Source organism: Clinocottus analis, unplaced genomic scaffold, assembly GCF_023055335.1.
Source record: "Clinocottus analis isolate CAN_PGR_092001 unplaced genomic scaffold, fCliAna1.0.p SCAF_11, whole genome shotgun sequence".
Lineage (NCBI taxonomy): Eukaryota > Metazoa > Chordata > Actinopteri > Perciformes > Cottidae > Clinocottus > Clinocottus analis.
The window spans coordinates 6301344-6323807 of record NW_027175832.1 but is presented as its reverse complement, the minus strand read 5'-3'; the positions used below and the strand labels follow the sequence as shown (position 1 = coordinate 6323807).

The window sequence follows — 22464 nt, the reverse complement described above, 5'->3', positions numbered from 1 at the left end:
GCACGACAATGCCCGGCTTCATGGCAAGAGTATGCAGGCAGGACCTGGAGGATGAAGGAATTGATGCAGTGGAATGGCGGAGTGTCCATGGAATCAAGCCCTCTGTAGGCTGAAACGTGTATTTCCATCAAAAAACGTGTTATCCTTTCGTTCCCAAGACATTACCTATCCATATGAGTATTTTCACGTTGAGATCTCATGCGTTTTCAAAGTGTTCCTTTAATTTTTTTCGAGCAGTGTACTTTCAAATCAGATCCGGTAATTATTGGCTTCGTCACAAAAACGCAGATCTATAATATCTGTCAGCTTCAGAACGTTAAAAGTGAGCGAATGATCAGCCCTGGTACACCACATCCCACTTCAGGAAACAGAAAAAAATCAAGGCCAATATATGGTAATAAATATATATCTTTAATTGCATTTCATTAGTTCAAGAATGCCACAAGTTATAAATACCACAAATCTGCTTTAAACGTGCCAAAACTTTTTTCAAAGACTTATAACAGGTTTAATACAAAGCACAGTCTTTCATCTGAAAGGACACACATTTCAAATAATAGCGTTTCTTAAAATGTATAATTAAAACACTGAGTGGTATAAGGCGTGGCTATTAAAACAAAGACCAAAGGGTTAGTGCGACAGATGAAGGTTTCACTCCAGAACACAATGTCAAAAGAAGTTTGTCATTTCAAAACACAGGATTAAATAGTTGCAGATCATTTGTATGGTTGTTTGTTGGTAATCTTATTGCAAGATGTGCTTGCATGTCATTGACTGTTCTGTCAGCGAAAGGTCTCACAATTTTTTTTGTTTTGGTATGGAACTAATCAATAATACATAATGTGCCAGCTTAAGTCCACAGAGCATTGACTTTAACATAAACATTATTATTTTTTAATTAATTTAATCACTGGAAAGTCAGTGAAGGTCATTTTGAATCAGGTCCTTTAATTCGACTCATCCTTCCTTACACTCAGACTTTCAGTTCAACATGTAAAAACAAAACAAAAGAACGCACAGTGCTAGAACATTGCATTCAAAAGAAGACGGAAGAATTAAATGTAATAATACCTTTGAACATAAGAGGGCTTAACATGCATAGCCTTGCTTTTTTGAAAATGTACAAGTACTGGGAAACACCCATACTGGTCTGTAACAAACTGCCAAATCAGAAATGTACTCTTCTTATTAACATCACCCGCTTTAAATCAAGTCTGCAATAAAAGCCTGTCAAACCGAGCAGATATGAGTCAATCAAAGTATCCTGAGTCCTTCAAATACTAAGCAAACCTTTCTTGATTTTACCCGCCAAAAGGGAGACTCAAACAAACATTCTTCTGCATCCGAAATCAGAGGAAAAACCAAATACCTTGCAATATTAGTAACAAACCCTGCCTAAAGAAAGGCTAAAAACTAGCTGCTTAATGTCTCTACTTCTTCTAAAAAGCTAGTAACACACAGGGAGAATTCCCCTGTAAAAACAGCAATTCCTCAAAGACTACATTACCCATCTCTCTTTGCATTTCCATCCCACTTTAACAGGGAAATCAGAACGACCACGAGCGAGGCAACACTGATCTTTACTAAATTACGAGTCGTGTGCTTTCTATTTCCTGCATGTCAGCTTAACTAGGTGAGATGGATTGTAGTGCAAAACATACAAATTTGTACAAATGTGAAATGAGCTTTTCCAGCCACTTTAACACTTTTAAGGCAAAGGAATACAAACCGATATGACCCACCACCACACAACCACCTACTGCTGGCTGCAAACATCTGCACCATGTCCAGTCTTTGCAGCAACACACCATATTTACATCATGTGCTTTTTTTTAACCTCAAGTCTCGTCACTAGGTAATAATACCTCTTAATAAAAACATAAAACTACTGTACCGAGATCCAGAATTTAAACCAAGCTGAATAAACAGGAGTTATTGTTATCTCTTTTCTGTAAGCTAGATGATACAGAAATACCAGACCGTCGGGGCAACTCAGACAATGTCAAACTTAGAGTACAGTATATTTGATGAGTATTCATCGGGAAGCTGGAAGGCCCTCAACAATCAGCCTCTGTGTACGATGTGCAACTGCAACCAGAGGGCTTTCTACCTCGAAGGCACCTGCGGGGCACAGCTAGCCTAATGGTCCGAGGAATGAGGTAGTCTGGCTCAAAAAGGGTGGTAGGAAGTGGGTGATTCATCAGGCCTAAGTGTTAGTGTCGTTCATGTCATAGTGAACAGTTACCAAACAGGAGCAGAATAGACAGGGGAGGATAATACTGGTTTCTGAGAGTCCATGCATCTTACAACAGTTAGTAACTCCAAACTGCTGCTGTTTGCTGCCCCCTGGTGGCCAGGTTGGTACTCTGCATGTGTGTGTGTGTGCCGTGTGTGTGTGTGTGTGTGTGTGTGTGTGTGTGTGAGAGCTGGGAGACCACTCTCAGCAACAGCGCATGCGGGGAGGTGGCAACTCCGGTGGCACTTCCGGTTCAGGCTGCAGAGACAGGACGCTGTTGGAAAGCTCATTGTTGGGAACTTCCAGAGGCATCTGTTGTATTCAGGAACAGAGAACCGGCCAGGAAACACAGGGTTAATGAAACACAGGGTTAATGCATTGGATATTTAGGCGGCGTCCACAGTGATATATTGAATACAATGACCGAAGAACCTCAACTTTTAGAAGAGAGACAGGTAGAAGGTGATAAACCTATTATGTAATCAATGTACACAATTAAATAAACTAACTAAATCTTCATTAGAAGATAGTTGGTCAGACTCTACTCTCGACACACCGACCTTGCTAAGGATGTCATCCACAAGCTTCAGGAAGATCTCGTCGACATTAAAATTATCCTTGGCGCTAGCTTCGCAGAAGCGCATTCCACTTATTCGAGAGCAAAACTACAACACAAGAAGAGTAAAATTAGCATTCAGCAGGAGAAAAGCCGAATATTTTACAGGAGCAGAAGTTACGATGAACAATACACCTGGAAACGTCACAAAAACATCTCCCCGACTAGTTTAATTATGCTATAATGTCAGTTTATGGAGGAGGGGGCGTCAGTGTTATTAGTGCGTCTCTGAAGCACATGATTCAATGTTAAAAAGTCAATTCCCCAGCTTATCTGCATATCTGTAGAAACAGAAGACGAGGTTCTGTCATGTGATGGTGGGCTGCAGCATTGTGTGTTGAACCCACCCGCTCTCCCTGCTGTCTGGAGATGATACGATCAGTCTCACAGTCCAGCTTGTTCCCGACCAGGAGAAGCTCTGCTTCCTCTGAGGCGTACTGGCAGGAGACAGAAAGCAGAGAAGAAACACGTCAGGAAGTCATCAGCCTTACATTTCCTAAAAACCAGATGACTGCAATGGTATATGTTCAGCACACGGTCACCCTGAAAACAGGTTCCATAGTTCTGCAGCCAAAGGGAAATTTCACAACAATTACACCCTTGAGGTTTCTTTTTTTTTTGAAGAACATATATCAGCTCATCGCAGATATCGTATTGGTGTCTATGACAGCCGATAAGTAAAAGAACACTGAAATAAAGAAATGCCAAAGATAAGTTTTGAGTGTCGCTATTCTATACTTTGTTCACTAAAGAGTTATGATAAGTTTACTTTTTAACTGTACAATGTTTTCCCAGTAGATTTCTTTGTCACTATTTTTTGTAAGTAAAGAGCACTAACACAAAAGTTTATCTACGTTATGGAAAACATAAAGAAAGTGGATTATTTTAAACTCTAAACATCTGTATTGGTCTCCAATATCAGTCGATTGAAAGAGTTTCTGTGAAGTGAAAAACACCTTTAGCTCATACAACTGCTTCCAGTGCTGGTGAGATTAAAGACGGTAGCACTGAAGCGTCAAAATCAGGAAAGGTATGGCCAGCGGGGCAATATTATTGAATTCAATTATTATGCAAATCTTAAGTGCTAGATGAATGATATAATCCAATTGTTTTGTCACCAGACAAGAAAAAAACGTGATGTTGCAACAGTTTCTGACATCTGACATAAATGAATGGCAGAGGAACACACGGTAATGGCACATTTAATAAAACTCCAGCAGTCAGACAGTTTGTTTACCTTGTCAATCATTTTCATCCATTTGGGGAGGTCTTCAAAGGTCTCCTGCTTTGTGATGTCATAAACGATCACTATTCCCTTGGCGCCTCTGTAGTAGGCTGATGTGATGCTGTTGAACCTCTCCTGGCCAGCAGTGTCCCTGGGGGACATGAATTAATCTCAGTATTATCTCAAGTCAATCCACCGTCACCAAGACTTCTCTGAATACCAAACAGCTGATTGACTGATTTGATCAAAAGTATTTCTTTTTTACTCAAGAAAAATGACAATGACTTATAGGCTGATGTGTTGGAAAGAAAAACTAAGATCAAACAACAAACAAGGGGAGGAAAAATCAGTTTTGTGGCAAATCATAACAAATTCAATGGCATAATCAATAATGCTGACTTACATCATTCATGTTATAACACTAAACAACACTTTGAGTGGGTAAAAGCTGTGACATTGTAATCTGGTATTTAGCTAAAATCCAAAAGACACCTGAAAAAATGAGGTATCTACACTTTGAGGAAAGATGACATCTCATGTGCATGATTGCTAACCCTGGAAAGTTTAACCCTGATATTTAGCATTTATAAGCAATATATAAACATTTCATCAATGGTTTACAACAAACTATCATGTAAGCACATGCATGTTTGTTAATGTATTTGTCATCAACTGGAAAGACAATAACAATAAATATTGTTTAACATTATTTTCTTTTGAGGAGATGTTACAGTTGTTGAGACTATTGCACATTAATAAACACTTAAAATGTCCTTAAAATGTCTTACAACTACATTACATTGTTATTACCATTGTTGTTTATTATAATGTGAAGAAATGCTCAAAGTGTTCACATTAACTAAAATTAAAATGATCTTTCGAAAGTCTTTTTTAAAGCAATTAAAGCAGTTATTATATGTTGAGCAATAAGAAGTACAGGTACTTGAAAATGAAACACACCGCATTTCGAAATCACTCTTCATTTTAACAGTATAAAAGGAGCAAAATATTTTCAATTCCACGTGTGGATACACATGGAATATAGTTTATGTTATGATTCTGCTGATCATCTGAGTCAGGGTTAAATTCAGCAGCATGACAAGCAGATTGAGCTGCAGCCACAGCGCAGTGTTACTGTACCTTCAGCCTGCTAGTCTCTCCCTGTTCCCCTTGTGAGTCACAGTCAGGCTTATGAGCAGAAGAGCGGACAGAGAAACAGCAGCACAGTGGCAGGGTTAGGTAAGGCCGGGCGTGGCAATGATGAAGCTTGATGTGAGCAGTTCAATGTGAGACACAAAACACATTGAGGACGAAATCTTGAGGGGGCAGGTCGTAGAGTGGCCAGAGGAACAGGGGACGGGACGTGGGAAAGGGTAGACGTGATGTGGAGGTGAGAGGGTGGCTGGGTGTTAGTGAACAAGACAGATGCGTTAGTGAAATAAGCAATGGAGTTCCCACGTTTTAGCTCAAAACGTAAATAAGGCGCATTGAAAGACACAAGAAAAGGCCAAATAGAATCAAACCACTGAAATAACATCATCCCTCCTATTGATCGTTGAAGACGTATCACTGTCTAATTCAAATACAATTTTACAATAATGATTAAGTTAGACAAAAAGGCAATTCCGTCTTAATATTATGCTACAATAACAGTTTCTGTCTCAAGTGGCCAGCTGCTATACAAATGACGGTTCACTAACACGTTGAAGTATCAAACATACATCACTCACTGAATAACGAGGGTATTGAAACAAAAGATGCCATTCGTTGAGTGTATCTCATTAGTAATAGCAGTATTAGTATTGAATAACCAATTATTCGTACTTATAAAAAATGGAAAATAATAGTGTGTGTGTGCTACTTTTATCTAAGACTATCAATTATGCAGATGTTTCCGATTAGAGCAGAGATAAGCGTACACAGTGCATTTTACAAAAAAAAAATCTAAATTGGGTGTACACATTTGGGGATGTTTATGGTCTGACCAACCAGTAGAATCTGATAGAGCTGCTCACTGGTTTCCCAGTACCTTTAATACATACCTCTAATAATATAGTTGAAATGTGCAACCAAGTCACATGTGCTACTGCCAGGGTTTGACCTAGATCTCTGCAATCATAGCAGGGTGTTTTGACCCTCTACCTAGTTTTTACACGTTTTAATTGTAATAGAATCAAAGTGCAACTAAACCTCGAAATCTGCCTAGTGTCTACTTAAGTATTGTGTGTTTTGTAAGTAAAAGTATTGTGTGTTTTGTAAGTAATCAAAACAAATAAGGAGAAAATACCCAATGTAACAACAACAGTACGTTATGTACTCAAGAATAAAGTGATTGCCAACTTTAGACAACACCATGGTGAGTATGATCATGTGCTGCTGCACATGAAGTTTCAAGTTACATCCCCATTGGAGCCACCGCATTTAAATATGGTATTTTGGATTAAAAATAAGCCACATTGCATGTTAATATCATAAAACATGCAATTACATAGTTTTGAGGAAATCTTGTTTACACAAGAATTGCCTACTGTAAAAAGCTGAAAGGCACCAGTAGTTGTTGTTAGAGCAGCCTGCGGGGTGACAGGACAGACACAGGAAATGCACCATGCAGAGGAGTAAAGGAACTGGAGACTTCTGTCCAATTACTCACCATATCTGTAGTCTGATCTTCTTCCCTCTAAGTTCCACTGTCTTGATTTTGAAGTCAACTCCTATAGGCAGAAAACACACATGTTGACAGATACAAGTAGCAGAATTGACTGTATTGTTGGACACAGCCCTTATTGCAAAGGCGGGAGGTGTCTATTCAATTTCAGTTTTATTTAATGTAAATCTTTGATCAAAGGTAAACAATATTTGTGACACACTGTCACAGGAATGACAGGACACAAAATGGAAGTCTACCACAGCAGCTGCTTGTGTGGGACTATTCTGGGATTGGCCTGACAGTTGTTTTGGTCACGGGACCGTTTGCCCAATTTTACATTATGTAGGCTTTCATGTATTTTCGTCTGGCATCCTCTATAACCATGGCATGGCAATGTGTCTCAAGGTTCTCTCATTAAAAAAAAACAAAAAAACATATGTATATGTGTAATGTATATGCATACACATATAGTCATACATAATAACACACACCCACACACAAATTGAATTAACTAATTACTGGGCAGCTGCAGATGCTATAAAAGTTACTGTGTTGGGATCTAACATCCCTGCTCAACATTCCCTCCAGCCTATTAGATGTGACAACCACCCAAAACACTGCTCCAAGCCTCAAACGTTTGTTTATGTCACGTTCGTGGCTTCATTGTAACCTAAAAGCTGAGACAGATTGGAAAGTTGGGGCATTGTTGTAGTTTCCGTTAGCTTAAGTTAGCTAGCTTCAGCCATTCGGGTAAGCTCTGTTCCCGTTTAAGTTAAGGAGGCGACAGTGATAGTTAAGGTGTATTCCCTCCAGTAAGTAGACAGAGCCCTGATACATGCTGTCAACACAAAGTTGACCAAAACAAGTCCCGGAAACGCCTCTTGTCCTCACCTACGGTCGACTTGCAAGCTTCACAGAAAGTGTCATCGGTAAATCTCTCCATGATGCTGGTTTTACCGACACCACGGGAGCCAATAATGATAATTTGAAGTTTGAAATCAGCGGGTCTGGGAGGCATCTTCCTGCGGCGCGACTGAGAGCCCAGAGCGGGGGACGAATTCGCGGAGCCGCCGCCGCCGCCGCCGCCACCGGCGGCCCTCCTCGGTATGTCATACCTCGAATCCATTAGTAATTCCGCATTTGTAATTAAAATAAAACAAACAAACGATAAACACGAATACAACCGAAGTACTTCGCTATTTCCAACTTTCTTTTGTCCCAGTAGAAGTTTGTGAAAGTTTGTCACTCGCCGACAGTTGTTGTTGTCCAGCCATTAGCCGCCATGACGTCACTGACCACATTGCGACAGACTTCCGCTTCCGGTTCCTCTCAGTTTTTTCTAACTTATCATTTTTTTTCTGAAACAACACTTTGTGGTTTGCAGAGATTTTTCGAGCAAATGAACTGTGAAGTGCATCTCATATTCAACATCTGTTGTTTAGACATATATAGCAATTCTGTGTTAGTCTACATACTTAACTGTATACAATACATATATCTAGTTAGTAAACAACAAATCAATATACTCAACTGTGTTTATAGTATTATGGAATATATGTCATGAAATGAAACTGTGGTGTAGGAATGTATATATATATATATATATATATATATATATATATATATATATATATATATATATATATATATATGCAGCATTTATGCATTTCCTTTGTGCGTTTGTTTGTTTGTTTGTTTGTTTGTTATATACACACATACATATGCACGTATGTATTTATATACATATGCAGCAGTTACAGTCGGCAGTGCAGGTATAATATATATATATATATATATATATATATATATATATATATATATATATATATATATATATATATATATATATATATATATATATATATATATATATATACCCCAAAAACGCACATCACAAAACGCAGTGTCGCCTACTGGTGTATTTTGTGCTCGGCGGCACCCGTAGCCTGCGACATTGGATGACGTTGCGCCCGAAGAGGAGCATCCTGGTAATCCAAACATCATCGACGAAGCAACGTTCATCGCTAATATCGATAATAAATTGTCGAGTTAACTAACAGTATGGCTGCTCAGAAGATAAACGAAGCTCATGAGCACATGGCAAAAGCTGAAAAATGGTGAGTTCCGATACATAATGGCGTTTCTTTTCTCACCAGGAAACGTCGGTTGGTTTTACTGTTGATGTTAGCTCGCAGCAACGCAAAGGCCATTGTGGTGTTTTCACAGGGGTTATGCGACATAAATTAACACTATTTGTGCATCGTCACTTCATGACAGGTGGATTTAATTAACGGCAGATGAGCCACAATGTTGTCTTCTTCGGTCATTTATAACACACGGATCATGTAGCTGATTGAGCTCGGCTTCAGCCGTTTATAATGTGCTCATCATCATGTGTTTGTAGCTTAAAGACAGGTCTGACAAAGTGGAAGCCGGATTTTGACAGTGCTGCGTCAGAATACGCCAAAGCAGGTAGTTTAAGATGCGTATAATTCCTTAATATGAAGTCATCATTTACCAAATATCTCACATTTATCGCAAACTGCCTGTGTCCGTTCATTTTAGCTGTGTGCTTCAAGAATGCGAAGCAGTTTGACCAAGCGAAGGATGCTTACCTGAAGGAAGCTGAATATCACACGGAAAACAAGACGTATCCTTTCTATACTCCGCAGTTACATGACACTAGACTGCTGTTTGTTTTCTGTCTGTTTGTTGTTTCCTTAACTTGTCCGACAGGCTTTTCCATGCTGCAAAGTAAGTTTCTTATGTTTCACCACGCGATAAGTCAGCAGTAAACATACAAAAAACACTCTATTTATTCAAACTGTCTTTCTTCCCTCAGGGCTATTGAACAGGCTGGCATGATGTTGAAGGTGAGTGTAGATTAAACATTGAACTTAATTACAGGTAAATGTAGGTCAAGCGTCTGCAGCAGAATTATAATTCCATTGTATTTGCATTGCAACAGGAACAAAAGAAGATGCCAGAGGCGATCCAGCTCATAGAGAAAGCCTGTATGATGTACATGGAGAATGGGACTCCTGACACTGCTGCCATGGCTCTGGACCGGGCTGGAAAGTAAAAATATCACCTCATTTTCTAGACTCAAGGAAGTTGGCTCGTTGACCAAACCTTAATTCCTCAACTGTCAGCTTTCAGTCGTACTATTATGTGACACTACCTTTTTAGTTCTGATGAAATTCGATCCACTAAAACTGGCATACTGATGCAATAACAAATTGTAATAGTATAATAATCAATAATTGAGAATTTTCTTTCATCTAAAAATGTTTTCTTTTATTATTATCCAGACTGATAGAGCCTATTAATCTAGAGAAAGCTGTGGACCTGTATCAGAAGGCAGCTGGCGTGTTTGAGGTGAAATTGAGCCTCCGATAAAACCAAAATGAATGATTCAATTGATACCAAACGTGATTTAAATGATTTGCTTATAACTGCTTATAAACCATCCATGTTTTTTCTCTTTAGAATGAGGACCGCCTGCGTCAGGCAGTTGAACTACTGGGGAAAGCCTCCAGACTCCTGGTCAGATTAAGAAGGTAAAGGAAATGAAGATGCGGGGTAGGGGACATGGCTTCTACTATAGATGGTGTTTTTGTTTTTAAAAAAAACACAGGATCAGTTCTAGCTGTCTGGTTTCAGCAAATGCTGATGTAGAAAGCTGTGAAGCCAGTTGAAATTGAAACATTTCAGAAACCTCACTTGGATGGTTTCAAATCTGTTATATATTCACCTGCTAATGTGTCAAATTAACACAACAGCCCCAAACTGTTTATCTGTGTCTTTACATTGTGGTTGTTAAAGCTCAACTGCAGTACCTGCTTCTCATTATTCCTCACTGGGCTCTCGTCTTTCTCACTAGGTTGGATGAAGCATCAGTCGCTCTGCAGAAAGAGAAGAACATGTACAAAGAGATCGAGAACTTCCCTATGTGCTTCAAGGTGGGTTGTTGATTTTATGTCTTTAAATTATCTATGCACATTAATCAAGCCTGAAATATTACCAAAAGGAATACATTTCTAGTTATTCAACGTTGTGGTATCCCTGCCGGGTATATAAGTTGACCTGCAACTTGTTTTCCTCGCAGATCATCAATATACCGTAGCAGTGTAAACACAGCACTGTTGTTTCAGTATAAACTAAATGTAGTGAACACTTTTATGAGTTTTTGATGCTTATGGGCCTTTGTGGTCGTAGTTGTTAGGTGGACAAAATTCGTTGTAAGGGTATTATTAATTTTAGTAAAATGGAAAAAAAACAATGAGCAACGGACTGAAGGTGCTATCAGATGTTTAGGGCCTGCAGCTCACCCTGACCTCTGACCCCTTCAAAATGACAACAAATAAATAAAATGAAGATTTATTCCGTTCATATTAATCATACATGTTGGTCTATGCTTTTCATTCTTTAGAAAACAACTGCTCAAGTACTGGTTCATCTTCATAGAGCGGACTTTGTAGCAGCTGATAAATGTGTCAGAGAAAGTTACAGGTATGTTTTTTTTTTTTTTTGTATCACATTCTGTAATCTCTGTAATGTGCGGCCGGCTGGAACTACAAGGAGACAAAGTTTCCTTGTGCAAGGCATTAAAACGCCAAACAGGAAATGATGCAAAAGTTGATGCAAGGACTCTCATGGGAGTCTTAGTCTCGACATTACCTCACATTTACGGTGCCACACTTCTGCCTCTAAAAACTGAGGATCATGACATGAAGTGCTGCTCTCTCTCTCCAGCCTGCCGGGGTACAGTGGAAGCGAAGATTCCATTGCCATGGAAACGCTACTGCAGGGCTATGACGAGCAGGACGAGGACCAGGTCCACCGTGTGTGCAGCTCACCTTTACTGAAGTACATGGACAATGACGTGAGTACTGTTGACACACGTGTATTTACAGCAATCTGCTGTAGATAATACAGTGACTAAAATTAAGTACCTCTTACGTCAAATATAATTTTTAAGAGCTCAAAAAACTCATCTAAATTGCTTCATGTGGATGTTTTGTGTGTGGTTTGATGATGAAATCATCACATTTTAAATCAAACGTTGCTTAACTGGACTCGTGTGCGACATTACGACATCACATTTTTCAAGTCAAAAGCACAAACAGAAATGCAGAAATCTTTCATATGAAATAACCCAAACTGTTCTGTTGCAGAAAATGTACGGCAAATATAGTGAGAGGCTATTGAGAAATTGTGTTTTCAGGGGCTTTAAAATGTGATGACTCACTTTCTTCCCTGGTGTCTCACAGTACGCTAAGCTGGCTCTTTCCTTGAGGGTACCTGGAGGAGGAGCGAAGAAGAAGAAGGCTGCTGCTCCACAAGGCGGTGCTGGTGGTGCGCAAGCTGAGGAAGAGGATGATTATGAGGGAGGACTGTGTTAGCCTTCTGCCTCCAGAGGGCCGACTCTATCTGCTGCTCCTCCACTGCACCCCCTGTATACCAGTGTAACACCTTGACAAATCGTTTCAGATCCGAAGCCCAGATGTGTGGCTGTTTAATCTTTATTGTGCAAGAAATAAGAAGAAAAAAAAAAGCACACAAAAGTTGGTGCTGCAGAAGAGTCGACCAAAGTATAAGCAGCTTTTAAAATGTGTTTATTTGAGGTGGATCCTCTGTGTTCCATGTCCTGTAACGTATGAAAGCCTGTTGTATGTAAATGTTCAATTATTTCTTGTCTATGTGAAGCTGTACATTTTGCTCTTATTGTTTGTGAGTCTTAAGATTACTATAGGTATATTAATATCAGAAATGCTCTAAATTGATCAGTGTATAGGTGTTTATTTGTACAGTTAAATTATTCAGTATTCATGGCTGTTGCCTGTTGAAAATCTTACTAGAACAATATGCAATCAGTTTGTTAATGCATGTGTGCAATAATGTAATGGTAAATCAAAGATTTGTGAATAATATGGCTTAAAAATGATTGACACTACAGCATTAGTGCTTTTTCAAGTTATTGAAGACAGTTTAAACAACAGTACAGTTCCTGATGGTGCAGCTTGGAGGCCATTTCACACTGTTCAGGTGTGTGGGTGTTCTCTTCCACCTTAAACTGAAAAAAAAAGTCCAATTTCCACAGTACAATCCTTAAATTTAATGGACTAAAATGTGACGCTTTCAGTACTTTTTCGCCAATGATTTTGTGTCATTGTGAATTACATTATTGCTCATACAGTTAATATAATAAGCTCACTAAGGATAAAATAATGTACATGCCAATCAAAATTATTCTGATAGCTAAAAAGGTGATAAAGGGACTGTTTACATTTTTTTTATTTGTGCTGTTGTGGCCTAATAGTATATTCTTCCAAAGCATATCTCTGAACTTTGCACATGCATCAATAAACAATTCCATCGTGTGGCATTTTATGGTCTCCGTGCAATACTTACATTTTGTTTTCCATTTCGGGGGAGGGATCAGTTGATTGACAGGGTAAAAAAAAACCTTCCCCACAAACAAACAGCAGCTGAATGCAAAACTCAACAACCTTTCCAGATGTTTTATTTGCAAATTTCTGGACCTCTATCATACCACATTGCCTTAAACATACAGGTGCAATTTCACATTTCATTCCACCGTGACCTGTCCCCCTTAAACTTGTATGTACATGTAATGAAAATTAGTCATGGCAATAATGAAGTTTTTCTATCATGCTACAATGTCCTCTAATGCATAGTTTGGACCACGGGGCTTCGTGTTTCAGCCCTTCATGTGAGGAATCTTTTTTGTGTCTGCTCGTTTCTTCTTTGATGACTGAATGCACACAACGCGCCACAGTGTTCATGAGTATGAATGTTAAAAACAGCAAGAAGGTTCTCAAGTGATGTGCAAGATTCGACCACCTAATGCATGTTACCCTGATTCACAAACAGACCTCTGCTGGTCTCGACTCTTGCCAACCTGTAGATGACTCCGAACATGGATTATTGGCAATTAATCTCTACGAGGAAAACAGTCCACAGCGTTAAACTTACTTTCTTAATCCAGCCTTAAACCGTTTCTCTGTGCAGTAAACATACTCAGTGTCAGTCCCTCTAAACAATAGCCACAATAAAATTCATGCCATTTAAATAGTTCTAATTTTTTCTACAATCTCGTATTCTTTTAGATCCATCAAAGCCTATACATATTGGAACATATAACTCATACAATAAATACATCTGTGAAAAGAGCTCTTCCTGAGAAAGATATGCATGTAGCAGATAACAGTTCTCCTCATACAAAACAAAATTAAGGCGAGTAAAGATTGTCTGATAATGTATTCTGCGCTGTGTCTCACATGAGGCTCCCATGTGACCTCTGACCTTTAAAAAAGAAGAAAAAAAAGAAGTGGTCTTTATGTTCATGTTTCTTGGCCAGAACCAGCGTTTTCCCATCCGAAATGAGAGCTCAATATTGCACAGTCGCACAGTCCAGGCGTTCCAGTTGGGAGAAAATATGATATTGTGCTCATGTGGTCATTATTGTGCACATATTTGTTGATGGGAAGCCCTTACCGGTAAATGTTGCAGCCCGTTTCTCTCCGCCTGCCATGCGACTTTGAAAATGTTTGGAGACAGGCATGAAGAGCGATGAGGCTTCTGGGCATTTGTGTTTACAAACATAACCTTTATGTTAAGGATACGACTTCAAATAACTTAAGAAACTTGTCCATAAAGATTTCTCCGTCTCCAAAGGAACACCTGCTGTTTTATCCACTGGATGCCAAACTGAGCCAGGTTTCGCAAGATAAATACAGCACCGGCCAATCTGTCCTCAATTGTTAATAATACGACTCCAATTGTTGTTTTTCATCATTTAATAGTATAAAATACCAGTTTATAACTCAAGTGTGGCGCTAATGCTGTATCGCTGCCACCAGAGCTCTGTGGAACAGGACAGAGTGGGTCCTCAGCTGACTTTGTGCTTCCTCAGCAGATGTAACAGCTGGAATAGCTGCTCGCACCATCCGAGCGATCACTTCCCAGATGAGCTCCGACCTTCATTAGTCTACGTCTCCTCGATGTGTTTACTGAGTTTTCTCTCTGGTCCACTTGATCATAGTCTCTGGAGAGCGGTAGAGGAAGATAAGTTTGGCGTACATGTCCTCCTCCAGGTCCAGCTCGCCCGTCTCTCGGACCAGGAAGATGTCCGTGCACAGCTTGTGGATGCGGTCCACGTTGGGCAGCTCCTCGAACATGATGGTGTGGGAGATGCCGCTGAAGAACTCGCGCACAAACTTGCCTATGACCAGAACCACAGAGGCATACAGGCCCATGATCCTACAGAGGAAATGGAGAATGGGAATAAGACAATGTGCTCTACGGTGCCACAGTCAAACATGATGTCATTTTGTGAACCTAACCCTTTAATTATATCATTTTTTTTGTGCCTCGTTTGCTCCAGTTCATGGTGAGAAAAGTGACACATTTTTTTGTGGATGCTGTCAATTAGAATTCTTAGGAAAAAATAAAATCCAAATAGTCAGGTCAGATAAGACAATAGTCTCATTTGGTTCATCTCAAGCTGCTTTTTGCCCCTGGTTGGGAGTCACTGTATTCTTATGTTTGAAAGCTTTGGATAATGTCTCAAATGTAAAATGTTTCTTCAATGTAAACACAGACATTTCACTGAAGCGCCATAACAGGACAAACCTTTCTCTCTATTTTTAAATCACCATACATCATCACGTACCCATATCCCGCCAGGAAGCCCAAACTGGGCGGGCTGACTTTGTCGCTAAATACGTAGAGCTCCAGGCCGGTTTTGTTTTCCTTTTGTTTTAACTTGCCCCGCGTTGTCTGGTTGACAATCCACCATTCCTGAATCTGGTCCGTGACGTTTGATGCTCTCTCCAAGGTCAAGGTTATGTTCAACATTTTATCTGTAAAGATGAGAAATACAATCATGTCAATTAATCGGAATTTCTAAAAATGCAAATGATGTTTTTGTTGGCTGAAAAAAATAGAACACATACAAAAAAAATGTCAAATGTTAAATAAATAAGAACAATCTGAGAAATGTCACATTTCTTCTTTACTAACAAGTATTATGTATCCTTATTCATTCAATAGTTACGTATCAGATTTTTATGTGATATTAAAATCTTTTACATTATTTTTCTTGCACAGGTTTTTCTTTGTACAGATATCAATTCCTGTCTGATGCTGCTACTCAAAGATGATACAAAGATGATTCAGCACTTTATATTATTACGGGTACTTTAAGAAAAGGTGTCAATTTATTAAAAAGTGAAATTTTCCCTTTAAATTGAAGCTGTTCACATTTCTTTGCTGTCATCTAACCAACTATGCAAAAAAAAGTCCAATCTATACAATGATAAAAAAAAATGGTGACGCTCACCTTTATAAAGATGATCTACAGACTTGGCATCTGAGTCACTGGGGGCTCGAATAAAACAAGGAAAGATATCTACAAGAAGCCTGCAGAGGAAGAGAGGCTGTTACTGAAGCAAAACACACTTTATTACACGACGACAAGACTGAGGAGGAAAGACGGACACAAGAATTTAGCTCCTGATCATCACGCCACAGTGGAGAAGTGCAAAGAAGAGAGCGAGCCGGTGATAAACTCACACATCTGATTGGTTCCCTTTCCCAGTTAGGAGCGCTGCGAGATCCCGCTTTGTGTCTTTGTCTAGATTTGTCACCCGTTTTCCTGACGCGACCTCAGCCTTGGCACCCAAAGTGAGGTTTCTGAGATCAGAACAAGAGAAACACAACATACACAAAATTCATTTGAAGGAGAGATCACCTCACGAAGTTGCAGCTGCTCGTAAGCGTACACTTTTTATTCCCAAATTGATTATTTAGATTAGATAAGATAGAAATGTCTATACAATACACCACAATGTAACACAATATACCATTCAAATATTGAAAGATACAGTATACATTTTACAAAAGTGCAAATGTGAATGATTAAAGAGAGCACAGCTTATAAAATAAGTGTTCTGTGGTGCTGTCATTCTGTGTTTATGGGGAATAAGACTTGATGGTCCGACGGAAGCTGCAATTAAAATATTAGAGTCTGATCAATGATTTTGCCCCCGTATATGAAAGAGCAGAGAGAAGCACGGGGTCAGCCGCTGTTTTTCTATGCAAATGATGGATTGATCTGGCCAGACCCCAGTCTGTGCAAGTAGATCCTTATATAAAAAAAAGGCTTGCAGGACATCTTTACAACATCAGCTCACGACGGAAATATAATCCTGGGGGATTTTACATATTGTGTGTTACTGGATTTTAAAATGTCTTGTAATCCCATAAGCCACATGTTTGGCCTGCGCTGGTCCTAAAATTGAACTACAATGAACAGTTGTTGAAAGAAAAACGTATTTACTCTGGATTAAATACTGTTCTGCTGTTAAATTCAGATTCATATCTTAGTTTCATTCATTATGTGTAGTATTAGAAGGCTAGTGGCTTTTCATTGAACTCCCATGTTAATATCTACACGCCAACCAGGCGTGTCTCCTGATCAGTCATGACAGCAAGTGTCAATTTGTCTCTGTTTTCGGAACATGGGCCTGTTGCCTTGTGATTTGGGCCGTGACAGGCCAGATTATCAGATGACGGGGAAGAGCTCCCCGTAAAGCCATAAAGACGACACGTAGTATCTCTGTCTCTGCTTCCTTCCTTGCAACGAATAAATGTCCTGATTAATGATTTTGCCACCGGGTGTTGAGTCAATATTTCTATCAATAGTGTACTACTATGTCATAAAATAATGCGAGTAAATACATGTCTGGCCTTTTTTCGCTGTACTTTGGGATTATCTCAGAATTAAATCAGAATTCATCCACGTTCTTGTCACATAGTGAAGATACATGAGGATGATGGTGAATGGACAACATGAGGGAGGTGTACCTTTGCACGGACCAGGTAACAGTGATGGGGAACTCCTCCTCAGATCCCAACATGTCGATCAGGTTGGCTCTGCTCGGTGGACTAATAGTCCACAGAGAGTTGGAGCTGCCTTTAAGCTCTGCAATGATCAGGTCCTCCGGCAAGTAGCCCTCCAGCCACTGCAAGGCGTCCTAACCGCGGAACCAAATCACATAGTGGGAACATTATTTAAAATGTGCAATGTGTGGAATTCTTATCAACCACATGGCGGTGGGGCTGTGTGCAGGGCAATGCTGGTTCATCTCCCACGGGGAGGGTTGACATTGTGTTTGGTACAGGAATTCATGTTCCTAAGGAGGATTATCTGTATTTTTTTCCACATATAATGTTTATTTTTATGCGTTTACTTTCAGCAGAATAAATTAGTTAAGTCACTAAGTAGACTTCTGACAGAAAATACAGCGGCAACTATCTGAAAAATCCAAAAATCAACCAAGTTGTTCGAGAAAAACTTCTGAGCTTCCCCTAATTCCAGCTTCTCAGTTGAGAAGATTTGCTGCTTTTCTTAATGTGGTAATGAGCTGAAACCATTTGCCTTGTTCTTATAAAATAATGAATTAATCAAGAAGAAAAGAGTTGGTGTTTCCTGCTAACTAGCAGGTTGTCAAAGTCCCTCAACTTTGAGTACGAGCATGATAAACGTTTCCTTAAAAACATTCCCTCTTAAGCATTTGGGTGACTTGACAAGGAAAAAGCGAGCAGAACTGAACGGTGTGTAAAAAACTGCAGCATTAGCGAGACGGAAGAGAACAAGGAGTGCTTAAACAGAACTATTTTAAATATAAATAGCTAGCGGATATTTAGCCCCTGTAAAGAACAGTGTTGAGCTAGAGCAGAAACCAGATGTATTTTTCAATACAGGGACTTATCCAACCACACACACATCTGACTTATTGCATTTGTTTTACATTTGTTATACTTACATCATTGTCATAACTTTCAGTCAAATTTCTATATTCGGCTGCTGTCACGGTCTGCAATTGTTTTTGCTGAGCGCTCATGGTGAAGATGGGCTGTGAGAAGAGGAAATTGTTTGTTGGGTTTTAGTACTTGTGTTTCCCAGATACACAATCAAACATTTAACCCTGCGGCCAGAATACCTACACAACCAAGAAAATACAGTCACAATCCTCTGGCTTCTCTCTCACAGGACGCAGGATTTCATTTGATTCAAAAAGGATTTCAGCGTTTAGCTTTGGGCAGAGTTTCTCAGGAAATAACTCGGCGAGCTCGTTTTGGCTCAAATGATTTGACAAAACAAACTGTGCTCACACCTGAAAGCCAGCCAGGGTGATTTCAAACGACACATCCAGCGGCGGGTTGGAGGCTCCGGCTACGGACTTGACAAGGGACATGAAGAGCAGCGGGAACCAGACGATACAGATCAGCAGCACTATAATCATCCCTCCCATCCCGTACTTCACCACCTTCTTCTTCTTCTGGCCTCGCGGCTGGGGATACCTCTGGATGCAACACAGGACAGTGAGATCTTTCATTTGACCTGGATGCTAATGGCTACATTTTGTAAATCCATTAGAATTAGACCAGGATTCAAAAGCAAAGATGGAGGAAGAAAAAAATTCAGAAGAGGAAGGACCGCAAGAGTGCATTATTTACATGAGTGAGCTCGTAGAATCAACATATTATGAGTAGTCTTTTGGGAATATTAGGCACCATAGAAAAAAAAATCATTGTTTACTAATATCAGTGCAGAAGGTGACAGCTTGACTGAATTTCTAAAAGAAAAGATCCACTTCTACACATCACAAAAGTACATTTTGGCATGAATTCCAACATGGCAGACTTTGGCTCTGAAAGCAATTCCCTTTTTCTCAGTACACTGAGGCCACGATGATAAACACCTTCTCAGACTCTCTCCAGCATTTGAGGATGAAGATGTGAGCGTAGATGTCCTCCACACAGATCCAGCTGGACAGAGACAGCGAGGTGTCAGTCCAAACCCAGTCCATCACGGCTCGCAGCTCCGTTAGGAACGGCACCATGCGGAAACTACAAGCACATACATCTTGGTTATTTAGGCAGAATTTGAGAAGAAAATAAAACCGACTTGTTCCACTAAGAGACCAAAACAACGATAAAGTATCTAACTTAAAATGATTTTAGAGTAATAAGACTGGACAGCATTCTGTTGGTGACCGCTACACATTGTTACATAAATATCTAGTGGTGAAAAGTATCCAAGTACACGGATGTAAAGTACAAGTACCTAAAAGTACGTGAGTATTTTCATATATGCTACTTTATACTTTTACTCCACTAACTTACATCTCAGAGAAATATTGTAATTTCTACACCACTACATTTATTTAACAGCTTTAGTTACAAGTTTCTTTTATCAAAAGATATGTAACACAATGGATAATGCATAAACCTTCAAAACACAACACATCAACAAAGACTGAACCAGTGGTTTACAACCTCGTTGGCTTCTGACTTCTTGTAGAAAGCAGTGTAGTCGAGGTCACATCTCAGGAGTTTGTTAACAGCTCCACCAAATATGGATTTTTCCCTCTAAATTCAATGTCAATAGATTTTTAAAATTATATAATATCTCACCAAAAATAAAAGATTAAAGAAAAAGTCCAAAAGCTTAAAACAGATGTGTGTATCAGAACTATGTTTTTTCTTTTCTCCTCTCCCAATATCAGCTCACACACCCTCAGATATAACTGCTGTCTCTTGATATACAACTGTATATGAAGTAGTTACTTTGACTACATTTAGCTGCTAATAGTAGTGGTTCGCCTGCTTTTACTTGAAATGTAGTATTTTACATTGATGTATTAATACTTTTGGTTGAGTCATACTTGAACACAGCCAGACCTCTAATGCACAAATATTCTGGAGAAGTTGGTTAAAAGCGTGTTAAAACTGGTGGAAAACTCCATTATCTCTCTGTGGCTTTCATAAAACCATAAAATAATAAAATTATTTCCTTTTACTGGAACATAAACTAATAATCTAGTAACTGGAGGTGTTACATAGATTACATAATAAACAAAACAAAACATAACTTGGTATGACCAGAGTTGCAATTAATGCTTTTTCTAAAATGCTCTATTAATAAATCCAATAATAGAAAATTGGAAATGTTTGCCAGACTTTGGTGAAGTCCATAAATTGGTTGTTTTACCTTGCTAAGCAACAAAAATACAAGATATTCATATTTGAGAAGCTGGAAATGTTCAGTATTTTCACTTGAAGTGACATTCACAAATTGAATACTGATACATACAAAGGAACTTTCTCAAAAGATCCTTAATAAATATCTTGTTTACACATCTTTTAAACAAATAACTCCAGCTGTAATCCTGTCATTCTGCTTCCATTCTTGCAACATCAGCTGGTTATCAACTTCCGACACCATCGGGGCCTTAGGCCGGTTTGCCCAGCTGGAAGAAATGATCCTTCACCAGAGGAACTCACCCTTGAAACAGGAAGAGGTTGACATAATTGTGGCTTTTGGTGAGGAAGTTTCCCAAAACGCGGGTGGGATAACCACAGCGGATCTGATAAGCTGACAGCCCGAAGTAGATGCACTTGACAAAATACCACATTTGAGCGACTGTGTTCTCGTTGAACCGCCTGCGAGGGAAAGAGAAGCAAAGCAGTGTGTGAAATTGTAAGTAGTCTGAATCTTTTTTTCATTTGTAGACACTGCAAAGACTCAAATATTCAGATTCATTTAAGGCTTTGCAAACAAAGCAGGACTAAACTAATTATTTTCAACTGTAAAACATTCATAATCGAACATTTCGAGATGCTTTTATTTATTTGAATAGGAACCACAGACACTAAACCATATTTTAAACTAAGGGTCACCAACGTACCTCAAAATATTAAACTTTAATCAGGACACTTACTGACCTGAAATGAATGATAAACATATGTAATATGACGGAGGATTGGGTTATTACTTTTCTGTGATTCCCGGCAGGATAAAGAACATCCAGAAGTGGATGCCGAAGACCAGGAGGACCTGGAAGACAACTTTGCCCATGACGGACTTTCTGAGGTAGAGAGCCCGGTCCACCACCATGGTCCCAAACTGGATCAGGACCATGACCAGGAAAGGTCCCGGCACCTGATCCTCCGACAGGGACGATGTGATGTCGGCAGCCGAGTGTTTCTAGAAGGGATGAAAATAAATGTTAACTTTGTCAGAAGGGATTTTTTTTTCTGATGGGTTTAAAAGCTGATTCTAAAACTTACACCAAACGCCCAGAATCCAAACACGATGATGATGAAGTCGACTGTGTCAGCGAGGAACATCAGCACATAGACGTCGGTGACTGCGCTGTACTCTGGATGGATCAAGTTATAGAAAAACTGCCTTATGGGAAGGTAGATCTTCAGGAACCTAGGAAGAAATAAAAAGAAACGTTTGGCGTCATGCAAGAACCACTCATACAAGGAAAGAAAAGTACAACACTCGTACAAGGAAAGAAAAGTACGACACTCGTACAAGGAAAGAAAAGTACAACAAAAGAAAAGTACAACACTCGTACAACAAAAGAAAAGTACAACATTCGTATAACAAAAGAAAAGTACAACAAAATAAAAATACAACAATTGTACAACAAAAGAAAAGTACAACACTTGTACAACGGAAGAAAAGTACAACAATCGTACAACAAACATTTTTTTATCTAGTACTTATTATTTAGAATAACTTGTTGCATTCTGCAATTTTTTTGTATTTTGAATGTTGTCTTTGTTTCAAAAAACATTATCATATCACAAATGATATTTGTGGTTATTTAAATGACAATAATTATGATTTTATT

General features: G+C 39.2%; 3 protein-coding genes across 3 annotated transcripts in view; 1 reads left to right on the top strand and 2 right to left on the bottom strand.

The window, feature by feature from the left end:
- Window positions 1-390: 390 nt before the first annotated feature.
- Window positions 391-8010, bottom strand: rab12 (RAB12, member RAS oncogene family). Its single transcript, XM_068571347.1, has 6 exons — window positions 7616-8010; window positions 6728-6788; window positions 4090-4228; window positions 3200-3289; window positions 2797-2901; window positions 391-2548 (listed from the first exon to the last, which is right to left on the bottom strand). Exons 1-6 carry the CDS (start codon window positions 7848-7850, stop codon window positions 2441-2443), a joined length of 738 nt encoding a protein of 245 aa, XP_068427448.1. The 5' UTR covers window positions 7851-8010; the 3' UTR covers window positions 391-2440.
- A 659-nt stretch (window positions 8011-8669) lies between these two features.
- On the top strand, window positions 8670-13115 carry napgb (N-ethylmaleimide-sensitive factor attachment protein, gamma b). Its single transcript, XM_068602555.1, has 12 exons — window positions 8670-8841; window positions 9129-9196; window positions 9290-9374; window positions 9461-9478; window positions 9567-9597; window positions 9693-9802; window positions 10036-10102; window positions 10214-10284; window positions 10608-10686; window positions 11157-11236; window positions 11480-11609; window positions 11998-13115. The coding sequence occupies exons 1-12, from the start codon at window positions 8786-8788 to the stop codon at window positions 12127-12129; spliced, it is 927 nt and encodes a 308-aa protein (XP_068458656.1). The 5' UTR covers window positions 8670-8785; the 3' UTR covers window positions 12130-13115.
- The window catches only part of LOC137803799 (piezo-type mechanosensitive ion channel component 2), a 73087-nt gene continuing 63716 nt past the window's right edge, over window positions 13094-22464 (bottom strand). The window contains exons 44-54 of the mRNA XM_068602542.1: window positions 21890-22037; window positions 21595-21806; window positions 21104-21262; window positions 19519-19666; window positions 18931-19119; window positions 18580-18669; window positions 17618-17787; window positions 16325-16444; window positions 16092-16171; window positions 15423-15612; window positions 13094-15010 (exon numbers count right to left, since the gene is read on the bottom strand). Of these exons, the coding sequence (XP_068458643.1) occupies window positions 14758-15010; window positions 15423-15612; window positions 16092-16171; window positions 16325-16444; window positions 17618-17787; window positions 18580-18669; window positions 18931-19119; window positions 19519-19666; window positions 21104-21262; window positions 21595-21806; window positions 21890-22037 (1759 nt within the window). The 3' untranslated portion in view covers window positions 13094-14757. The remainder of the gene's footprint in view (window positions 15011-15422; window positions 15613-16091; window positions 16172-16324; window positions 16445-17617; window positions 17788-18579; window positions 18670-18930; window positions 19120-19518; window positions 19667-21103; window positions 21263-21594; window positions 21807-21889; window positions 22038-22464) is intronic.

Bases quoted from the DNA above. Each gene is read 5' to 3' on its own strand.
- rab12 (XM_068571347.1), bottom strand. From the start codon at position 7,850: ATGGATTCGAGGTATGACATACCGAGGAGGGCCGCCGGTGGCGGCGGC. The intron at 2,902-3,199 runs GTGGGTTCAACA...CTTGTGTTGTAG, and splicing joins CCAGACAGCAGGGAGAGCGG to TTTTGCTCTCGAATAAGTGG. The intron at 2,549-2,796 runs GTCGGTGTGTCG...TGAATACAACAG, and splicing joins TGGATGACATCCTTAGCAAG to ATGCCTCTGGAAGTTCCCAA.
- napgb (XM_068602555.1), top strand. From the start codon at position 8,786: ATGGCTGCTCAGAAGATAAACGAAGCTCATGAGCACATGGCAAAAGCT. The intron at 9,598-9,692 runs GTGAGTGTAGAT...GCATTGCAACAG, and splicing joins AGGCTGGCATGATGTTGAAG to GAACAAAAGAAGATGCCAGA. The intron at 10,103-10,213 runs GTGAAATTGAGC...TTTTCTCTTTAG, and splicing joins AGGCAGCTGGCGTGTTTGAG to AATGAGGACCGCCTGCGTCA.